The sequence below is a fragment of the Morus notabilis genome, unplaced genomic scaffold, assembly GCF_000414095.1.
Source record: "Morus notabilis unplaced genomic scaffold, ASM41409v2 Scaffold32, whole genome shotgun sequence".
Taxonomy (NCBI): Eukaryota; Viridiplantae; Streptophyta; class Magnoliopsida; order Rosales; family Moraceae; genus Morus; species Morus notabilis.
Window position 1 is genome coordinate 150652 of NW_010367715.1, and position 10664 is coordinate 161315.

General features: G+C 34.4%; 1 protein-coding gene across 3 annotated transcripts; it reads right to left on the minus strand.

The window, feature by feature from the left end:
* Nucleotides 1-2197: 2197 nt before the first annotated feature.
* LOC21388431 (pentatricopeptide repeat-containing protein At1g08070, chloroplastic) lies at nt 2198-6402 on the minus strand. 3 transcript variants are annotated; one of them, XM_024175504.1, is made up of 3 exons: nt 6371-6402; nt 5528-5662; nt 2198-4985 (listed from the first exon to the last, which is right to left on the minus strand). In XM_024175504.1, exons 2-3 carry the CDS (start codon nt 5638-5640, stop codon nt 2552-2554), a joined length of 2547 nt encoding a protein of 848 aa, XP_024031272.1. In that variant the 5' UTR covers nt 5641-5662; nt 6371-6402; the 3' UTR covers nt 2198-2551. The 3 variants fall into 3 exon arrangements, with proteins under 3 accessions (XP_024031272.1, XP_024031274.1, XP_024031273.1); XM_024175506.1 differs by lacking the exon at nt 6371-6402 and having other exon boundaries at nt 2198-4990; nt 5528-5596; XM_024175505.1 differs by lacking the exon at nt 6371-6402 and having other exon boundaries at nt 5454-5564.
* Nucleotides 6403-10664: the final 4262 nt, after the last annotated feature.

The window sequence follows — 10664 nt, forward strand, 5'->3', positions numbered from 1 at the left end:
AGAAACAGTGATTCTCTCGAAAAATCACATGTGTGTGTAATTCGTCCTTCGTTAATCTAGAGGTTTCCATCAAATATCTAATTAGAATTTGATGAAACAGGTTAAGGAAAGAAAAGAAAAGAAAAAGATAAAAACAAAGCACAAACATTATGAAGCACTCTATTTAAGCTTAATTTCGGTGCAAGTGTGGTGACGCTCCTTTCTAGCGAGTGGAAATGATGAGGCAACTATAAAGGTTGAAGATGACAAAATGATTACAATGATGGGGTATGAATATGATGCATTTTTGGAATTTATTTTGTCCTTATCATATCACTTTGGAATTCAGAGGCATGACAAACAAGTAATATCTCCCCTATTTTTTTTTTTTTTTTAGTTTTTTTGGAGGACCATTTGCAAAAGTAAATTTGTAATATTATTGTCAATATCAAATATTCAAATTATATGAAAAAAAAAATCTAAAAGATAACCATTCCTTTATACGTGCTTGCTTGCTTTCTTTCTTCCATCCTTCCTAAGCTACAAGAAGGCAAGTGTATATCTACACGTAAGCAAAAACTTCCAAAAGGATACCTTCTTGAGCATAGATGAAAATGAAAGAGAAGGAAAAGCTTCCGATAAAATTTTACGTTTATATGTTATAAATGAAATGGAAAGAAAATCTATTACTATTCTAATCAACAATCTTTTAAAGTTCATAAACGTTAAATACACAACCTCACTGTTTTAAAAGAAAATGGCAGAAGCTCTTTTTTCCGAGTCTCCATTATTGACATAGAAAATCTTCATTCTCTCCACCACCAAATTAACTCTTCTCTAAAATTATTCCTAATTTCTTGATTTATGAATGAGGAGTTTCAAAGCCTACAAGCGGGCTTTTGAACCAAATCCTCGGCTGGATCCACCTAAGCCCCACCTTCTATTTAATGTATAACTATCAATTCAACAACGCAGTGAGGCTTAGTCATGATCACCGTTGGTGGGCAACTATATGTTTGTATTATTCTAAACCTAAACCAGCAAAGCCGCTTTAGAAAAAGAGAAAAAGAGCGAGCAAAGTTTGCATTTTCATTTTCTTATTCCTAGTGTGGAAGCACATAAAGTCTAGAAATTGACGTCCATGTTCAATTTTCTTTATTAAATTAATAAATGTATCATCTAAAAACATTCAGGAAAAAACACAGAAGGGCCTCACCATCTTGTCTCTTAACATTTCTTTTAATTACTAAACTTGGGTTTTAAAGCTCCTTCAACCACATAATCTGGCATATGTAAACAGAACATTTTGGTTATCACCACCCTTAAATACCTGGCATCTTGGACCACGACTAGTCTGATTTCCATCTTGTATTGAACATATGCTATACACAACAAGGTAGGTCACCAAATCTCGCCGTGCTAACTGTATGTACTCTGTATGAAAATTTCATCCAACATTTATAAATAGTTTTTACATTAGGATAATAATGCATGTTTCTCAACGTTAGATATGGTCAAAATCTTATCGAATAAAAAATTACCCAAAAACAAAAGAATCTAATACATATTTCTGACCCATTTAATTCATGGGTTTAAGTCAGTAATTTTAATTGTGAATTTAAATTTTGTGAGAGAACCCATTGGCATAAATTTTTTTTACTCAAATTTTTGTGAGAGTAGAATTAGAATTATGGGTTCAAGTTAGTGAACCAAATGGAGTCCTACTAGTTGGGTATTTTCCGTACCATAGTGTAAATTCCTCAAATTTATAATACCCAGGATTGGAAAGATTTTATGTCTCTCATTTTCTGGTTGAGATTTACACATTTATAAAACCTAGGATTGGAAAAGATCGGATATAGTTTATGTCTCTCATTTTCTGGTTGATTGGAAAGATTTTATGTCTCTCATTTTCTGGTTGAGATTTACACATTTATAATACCTAGGATTGGAAAAGATCGGATATAGTTTATGTCTCTCATTTTCTGGTTGAGGCTGAAGCTTGCACTCTCGGCTTCAATTTCTGCAGAACATTCACTTTGAAGAACACAACATATAAATTGCAGTGAGTACTAAAGAAAAGATCTCGAAACTAATCCAAGATAGAATATTAGACAATAATTCCATCAACTTTGTAACATATACATCAGCATTACCTGCAGCAACTATAGTGGGATATCTCCAACTCTCTTAAGTCGTCTCACATTCTCTGTATGCAATTTGTATCGATCGCTTCAGAAAAGGATACGACTTTGTTTTGTGGTTAACACAAAATCATCTTTTCTCAGACAGGGAAAAGAGCTGATGCAGTATACAGTGTTTGGGCTGTAAGATCACATTTGTGAAACTATTCCACCATAATACTCGAGTAGTTCTGAGTTGAGTTCCATTGGTCTGTTAGTGTAGTAACTGAAGTTGGTATGAGAAAGGTATTGAACCTTGTTCAGAAGATTTCTTATTGAATCTTTGAAGAGTAAAAAAGTAACTCTTTAAATTAAATTTTCTAAGCATTTACAATTCAATATTTTGACAGAAAGAGATGGCTAATTTTTGAGTTATGTGTGCTAATCTGCTACCAATAATCTAGGCAAGAACAAGATCCCTGGTCAAAGTGATGAAAGCGATGCCGATCCCTCACCACAATCACTCGATCATAAGCTTTTGAGATGAACTTTGCTGCGTTGTGACAGTCGTTACATATTCTCAGATTCTTCATTATCCTTATTGGCGTTGGAGGACTTGTACTTATAAGCCCAAAGGCAATTGCAAGCTTTTCACTATGCTTCAGAAGAGCAGTTTCCTTCTCTTCTTTGTCAATGTCAAGGGGAACCTCATTTGTGTCCGGTGCATAACCTTCCATCTTCAATTTGATCGCAATTTCATCCAGTTTCGCCTCAATCTCGTTTATCAGAGGGTGTGTCTTGTCTCCTGCAAGGAACTCGTGGACTATTCCATTTGCCTCAATCATGCTACAACCTGGAGTCTTCACCACACCACGTTGCACCATTGTTCCCCTAATCTCAAGAACATCATCCCAGTTACCTCGTAAAGCACAAATGTTGGACAATAACACATGGAAACCATCATGGTCAGGCTGCAGATGAATGAGCCTTCTTCCAATCCTTTCCCCCATGTCATGGTTGCCATGCTTCTTACAAGCCCCGAGTAAGGCACCCCAAGTTGCAACATCCGGTACCATAGGCATACTCTCAATGAGTTCCTCAGCCTCTTTCAGCATGCCTGCACGTCCTAAAAGATCAACCATGCACCCGTAATGCTTAACATTCGGTACTATCTGGTGTTCTCGAATCATGGAGTTGAAGTGGCGACGACCCTCGTCCACTAAGCCCATGTGTCGACACGCCCCAAGAACTGCCACAAAAGTGATCTCATTTGGTGTTACGCCGCATGCTTTCATTTCTGAAAATATGTCCAGTGACTTCTCTACTAGCCCATTCATTGCCAACCCAAGAATGAGAGCATTCCAAGTGGAAATTCCCTTCTCTTCCATTCCATGAAAAACTCCCAATGCATTTTCCACACAACCACATTTCATGTACATGTCAATAAGGGTAGTGCCCAAAATGGCATTAACCTGCAGATCATTTTTCCTTATATAAGCATGAATCCATTTGCCTACGTCAAGGGCAGCCAAATGGGTGCAAGCCGATATCACACTGACCAACGTGGTCTCATCGGGCCTAACTTCAAAACTCTGCATTTCCTGAAACAACACCAGAGTCTCGGCGAATTGGTCATGTTGAGCATAACCTGATATCATTGCACTCCATGATACAACATCTTTTTGGGGCATAAAATCAAAAAATGCCTTGGCGTCTTCAACTGAACCACATCTCAAGTACCCAGATAGCATAGAGTTCCAAGTTATCTGGTTCAAATGGTGGGCAGAACGGAACAAATTCTTGGCAGCCATTATATCCCCATAAGTTGAGTACATGTGAATCAAAGCATTCTGAAGGTTAAGATAAGTTTCAAGTCCTATTTTGAGGACCAAGCTATGTATCAATTTCCCCATCAGGACGACCAACAAATGTGCACATGCAGAAAGAGCAGTTATTACCACAACTTCATCCACCTTGACTCCCTTAGAAATCATTTTCACAAATATAGCCAAAGCCTCTTCATACATCTCATTCTGCTCATAACATGAAATCAACGCGCTCCACGAAACCATGTCCTTCTCCGGCATTTCATCAAACAAACGACAAGCCTCGGTTACCTGACCCTCCTTACCAAACAATACAATCATCGAATTTGAAGCAATTATATTCCTTTCTGGCATCCGATCATAGATATACTTAGCCTCCTCAACATCCCTGTTTTGAACGTACCCGCCTAGAATCGAATTCCACGTAACTGAATCCAAGCAAGGACTTTCATCAAACAGCTTACGTGCATCAATCATGTTCTGACAAACAGCGTACATATTGATCAAGGTGTTATGAACATAAACATCCGAATCAAAACCAACCTTGAAAACATGACTATGAATCTGTTTCCCTTCATTTTCGGATAACCGGATGGCACAGGCGTGAATTAGAATCGGGTATGTGTAGTTATCAGGACCCACATTTTCCTCCAACATACACTTGAACAAGTAAACAGCCTTTTGAGGGCAGTTTCTCTGAACATAGGCTCTCATCATGGTGTTCCAAATGAACCCATTTGAGTTCTCAATGAGGTTGAAGATGTGGAAGGAGTAATCAATATGAACAAAGGGAAAATCAGTCGAGAACTTGAGAAGCCTGCTTGCTGCAAATGTATCTTTGATGAAGCCAGTTAGGATCATCTGTGAGAGAATTTTTTTGAACTGCCTCAAATTTTGGCATTTAGTAGAATGGGTCTCTAAGATGGAGAGATTTATAGTCGTCCTGAGGTTAAGTTTGTGATACAAAGTTGATTGTAAAGCTGAAGAGAGATGTCTTAGTCTGACCAAACTCATGGATATGATCGGCGAAGATAATGGGTCACAGTAACGAGTCCTCCTACACTTCAAACGAACATATACACATGCATTAAAAAAATGGATTTGGTCTAACATCAAAATAGAAAAAAAAAAGAAGTGCGTAAAACAAACAAAACTTGATACACCTCTCTCTCTCTCTCAACTCAAGCCTCCTAAAACCTTGAAACTCTAGAATGTCTCCCAAAGTAATTGATAGTCATAGTTAATTTTGTAGCTAGAGAAAGACGCTTCAGTTGGACCAAACTCATGGCTGATCAGAATAGCTAATGGCCGAAGATAATAAGTCCTTCAAGATTTAGATAAACATAAACACATTATGCAATTACATGCGTGACTGTAGTATTATTACCTACTTGCTATTCAAGAAAAGAGTTCTTAGCAACAATACATACATAAGTATGTTATGTATAAGCAGAAAAGAATAATAAAACAGCCCATTAGTAAAAGTAATAGAACAACCACAGTTTCAATAAAAAGAGGAATGTACCATAGTCAACCAGCTCATTGTCTTCTGGGCTTCTATCTACCTCAAAGAACTTCTAAAGAGGGTTGCATACTGACCTAACGACGAAGTAGCAGCTGCCACAGCAGCTGAGGTATCTGACTTGGCTGCAGCAAGGAGAGTTCTCCCAAAGTATCTCGATAGAAACATGATTCCGGTCCGATTGTGGCATAGGATAGTGGAAGCTATGATAACTAGAAACAGAATGACAAATTGGGAAAAGTGAAAACACTGTTATTCAAAATCATCACTCCTTTTTCAAAGACATTTATCAACAATTTCCATTATTCAAGATTGCTAACAAAGAACAACACATCTACTAATACTCAAGAAGGTGACCCATGATCACCATTTTGGCCAAAATGACACAACTAATTACAAAATAATAATAATGATGATGATCGTAGGGTCTTAAAATGTAGAAAAATCAAAATAAAAATACTGATCACCACGAAAAAATCCATTAAAGAAGTCCAATTTAGAAATTTAATTTATATACAATCAGCTTTATATAACGAATAATCCTTAATACAAAGCTATGCTTTTTTATTTTTTATTTTAACGGCTAATATCAATCACAAAAGAAAAAGAGGAAAAAAAGAGGAAAATAAAACAACTGTTTCATTTTGGCTTACCTTCTTCAGCTAAGGAGCAAAAGAGTGTCTTTTGGAGGATTTTAACTTCGAAAAAAAGTTGCTTTCGTTCGAAAAGCATCAGAATTGGAGACTAAAACAAATGTTTCTGCTCTATAAACGTAGAAAATGCCTTGTATTTTGAAATTAAACGAAACATTACGCAAATTTTCACGTATCATAAAAACTTCTAATGGAAATTTGAAGAAAATGAGTATAATTCGAACAACAGAAGAAAGAGCAAACTAAGAAATGCAGAAACCGGCGTACCTCCTGTAGTCGGCGGCGAGCTATCAGCGCTGCCAAGGTGGGTTGAAGTAGAAAGAGAGAGAGCCTGCGTGAACAAAAATGGACGAAGAGGAGGACGAGGTTGGGCTTTGGTGGGCTAAAATAGTGGGCTTTGTTAGTCAGTCAAATGTGGCCCAGTTAATCAAGAAATGGGCCCAAGTCGGGCAGCTTTAACCGGACAAATACTCTTTTTAGGGTGCGATACCCCTTACTCTTCCCTTGATCAATATTATTTTAGTCAAATAATTATATTAATTAAAAGGTATTAATTAAGAATAAAAAATAAAAATTAAGACTTATGCGCTTTTATGAGTAAGTTTAGTAATTCTCTCCAGCTTTCTTTTGCTCTTTTTCTTAAGGTAATTAAGAGAAAAAGAGATAAATACCTCTTAAAGTGCATGAGTCTGAATTTTTAACTCTTACTCTTGATTAATGTTATTTTTAGTCAAATAACTATATTAGTCCAAAGGGTATTAATCAAGAGTAAATAGTAAAAATTCATACTCATACACTTTAAAGGTAAGTTCAACAATTATCTCGACAGTTAATTAAGCTCCCTACCATTTCTTTAAGATCTATCACGCACTCTTACCCCTTTTTTTGAAAAGTTTGAAATATCTCAATTTCAAGCAGTAAAAAGTCAATTTACCCTTGTACATAGAAACCCTAATGTCCTCCCAAATTTCTCTCTTCTTTTTGACTCCTCTCTCTTTCATTGGTGTTGTGATAAATCTCGGCAACGCAATGACACCACCGATGGAGCACAATAGCGGTAAAAGATTTCGTCGCTGCACCTAAGCCACGATCCACCTTGACAACTCCGGCTCCACTAGTTTTCGGTTCTCGTTGCTAGGAGCGTCAAAGCTGGTGGGAGAGGAGTTTGGTGGCGTAAACATCAACGATGAACGAGACAAACCTCTTCTTTGCAATACCATTTTTTATTTGCTTGCGTAAAATATATATTTTTAAATGTAGCATAATAAATTTATTTTAAGTGCAATCCTTATTATGTCAAAAGCGGGTTTTATAAGAGATGTGTTTTGAATGATTTTATATAATTTTAAGGGTGAAATGTGATGGAAAGTGGACTTTTTAAGGACTTGAACTTTCATCTTAAAAAGTCAACTTGTTAAGTGAGGTAACCCGATATATTTATAAGTAGTTGTTTAATGTATGTTATTGTATTTAAATAATGTGGGACTTGATGTTATTTTTTACCCTATACAAAATGTGTCATTTTTGAAATTTAAGAAGCATGTTGGATTAAGGCAAACCGTTTATGGAACATTCATGAAATTAATTCAAAATCTTAAACTAAAAGAGGATATTTGATTTCACTAACATACTTTTTTCGATTATCTTTAGAGTATCTCCAATGCAATGTTATAATTAATGTGTTAATAGTAAATTTGATATTTTGAGTGTAAAAAATACTCTCCAATCCAATGTCATTTACCCCGTCAAATTTATTGTATGCTATACTTTGTGGTAAATTTACCATCAAGTATAATAAATAGTAAATTTGACATTTGATTCTTATTGGTTGATATGTTTATTTTTTTCATGTAATCATTGCAATATTTACATTTTTAAAATATATTAAAACTAAAAGTTTACTTGTACAACTTTTAAAGCTTAAATTATGATAAAAATAAGTTTAACATTTGATATAACATTATACATTAGAGTACAAGAAAAACATTAAAGCTACCATTATCACTCTTTTTTATATTAAATATATAATTAATATTAATATTTATATTGGAGATAAAGTTGTTCATAAAAAATCAAAATTGATGAAAACCGCCCCGACCCACCCATAAACCTAAAAATTAATTTTAAAACCGAACCGACCGTTGTTTAATACGGCCGGTTTCGGTTTTAAGTATTTGAGGTTCCGTTTAAACCGAATCGAAGCAAACTATATATATACACTTCAAATGTCGCTGTTTCTCAAAGTTTCAAACTCCATATTCCTCTGGTTTTAGTTTTTCGTAGCTCAAGCCTCAAATTCCCTCTCTCTCTATATCTCTTTCTCTATGTTTCTTTTTCTCTCTCTCTATGTTTCTTTCTCTCTCTCTCTCCCCATTATCGCTTGCTTTCTCTTCGTTCAACCTTGATTCTCCTAGTCCTTAGTTCTTGCAATGTTTTGATCTCTTCTAATTTTGCTTCCTTGCCCCATCCGTTTTGCTTCCTCTTTCTCTCTCTCTGTCCGTTCGTCGTATTATCCCCCATGTCATCTCCGGCGTCGGTTCAAGTTTCAACTTCAAATTTCAACCGAAGTAGCAAGTAAGCTACTAGCAAGGTAGAGGTACGTGCCTCTCTCACTTCTAATTCTAGGTTTTTTGTTGCTGAAATATGGACTGATAAATGAGAGTAAATGACTGAGATTGATGAACGATTTCTAGTTTTTAGGTTATGACCTTATGTTTTTAGAATTTTTAATTTTTTAGGTTAAGTTTTTGTTCATTTAAATCTGAATTATACCGACTGAGATGACCTGATTCATGTCTTTATGATATTTTGATAACTAATTTTTGCTATTCATATTGATATATATTGTGATTTGTGAATTGGCTGTTATTGTGAATTTGATATTGACATTGTGAATATTATCCTGATATTGAGAATATGAAATTTGTCTTTTTTTTAAAATAAAAAAAACTTAAAATTAAATGCTTAATGTTGTAAATTTTAGTTTAAAAGAACATGTTGTTTTTAATTGAAGGCTGGATGTGTACACAATCTAAATATATGCGCATGGGGTGAACATCTTGAGACTATTCCTGAGAATGCGACTATGCATGATGAACCTACACCCACTTAAATCGAAACAAAACCTAAAGAAAAGTCAATAGTGTGCGGGCACATGACAGAAGTACCTCGGACAAGACTGGTTAAGGGTCTGTTTAGTTCGCTGATTCGAGTTAAGATGTGACTTTATGTGAGAGTTTTTTACTGTAATAAAAAAGTTAAATGTGACTGTTTCTGAGAGTTTTTTACTGTAATAAAACTCGAATTCTAAACTCGATCAGTGTAATTATTGTCAGACAACATATGCTTCTAATAGCAAAACGTGCGGCACTAGTACGTTGCGACAACACGTGCTCACTTGTAAAAAAAAAAAAAATCCAAACAATAAATAGGATAAGTCTAAAAAAGACTCTAGCCTATGAGGCCTCGAGTATTTTGGTGACTGTGAATTTCACAAAAGAGAAAGGTTGGCAAGTAACTGCGAAGTATCTAATTAAGTGTGAGCTGCCTTTCAGGTACGTGGAGAGTGTGCAGTTTAGGGACTTTGCATTTGAGCTACAGTCGAGCTACAGTCAAGGTACTAATTGTTTGAAATAATGTCTTAAAAATATGAGATGTACAAAATATCATTATTTATTTAATAAAAGATAAATTTATTATTTATTTACATGTATTATTGAATACTTTATGAATATCATTAAAAATTTCACGATTATTTATGTAACTTTAAATATTCTTTATAAGTGCTATATACTAAAAGATAATATTTAAGGATAATAATCGAAATCTATAATAAATTTATTTAAAGTTTATAATATTTAATTAAAACATTATTAATAGATGTCATTCCCATTAAGAATGAAACGAGCTTATATGTATCATTGATATAAAGAGATATTGAATGAATGTATTTTACATAATGAGATTGTGCAGGACTGGGACAAGACACAATATGAATTTTTAATAATTTTCGTTAAATATAGAAATTATAGTTGAGTCTACCGATGATCATATATAGAATAATCTTAATCTTAAGTTATTAGTAGACTCCTCTTTGTAGATTCGTGTCTTTTGACTTACTCGGTACGGATTTCAAGATAGTTAAATCTTATTCCTTGTGTCTTAGAGATATAATGAAATGAGTAGCCGAGAATGTTAATATACAAGATGAAATACATTCCTTCTTGAATAAAAAAGCAAACAAATTATTCTCTTGAGGTTGATTTGGTACTTGGATTAGTAGGAGCTCCGATTCATGAATTTATTTTATAAATCACTATCAATTAGAGAATCAATAGTACTCAAGGATAAAGATATAATTAGAGATGTTAACGGATTTCACCTAACTTTAATTATAAATTTTTTATAGATGATCGATCTATATGAAGTGACTATATCAAATGGACATTATATAGATGTAAATGTTTACAATATCAAGAGTGCAATTCCAAGTTTATAGTGGAGTAACTTTAGAATTAATAGAATTAATTAATTATTAATTTTATTGAAGTTTGATATTATA

Excerpts from the sequence above, each read along its gene's own strand:
- LOC21388431 (XM_024175504.1), bottom strand. The coding sequence starts at position 5,640 with ATGCCACAATCGGACCGGAATCATGTTTCTATCGAGATACTTTGGGAG. Across the intron at positions 4,986-5,527 it reads AGCTGCTACTTCGTCGTTAG|GAGGACTCGTTACTGTGACC; the intron begins GTCAGTATGCAA and ends TTTGAAGTGTAG.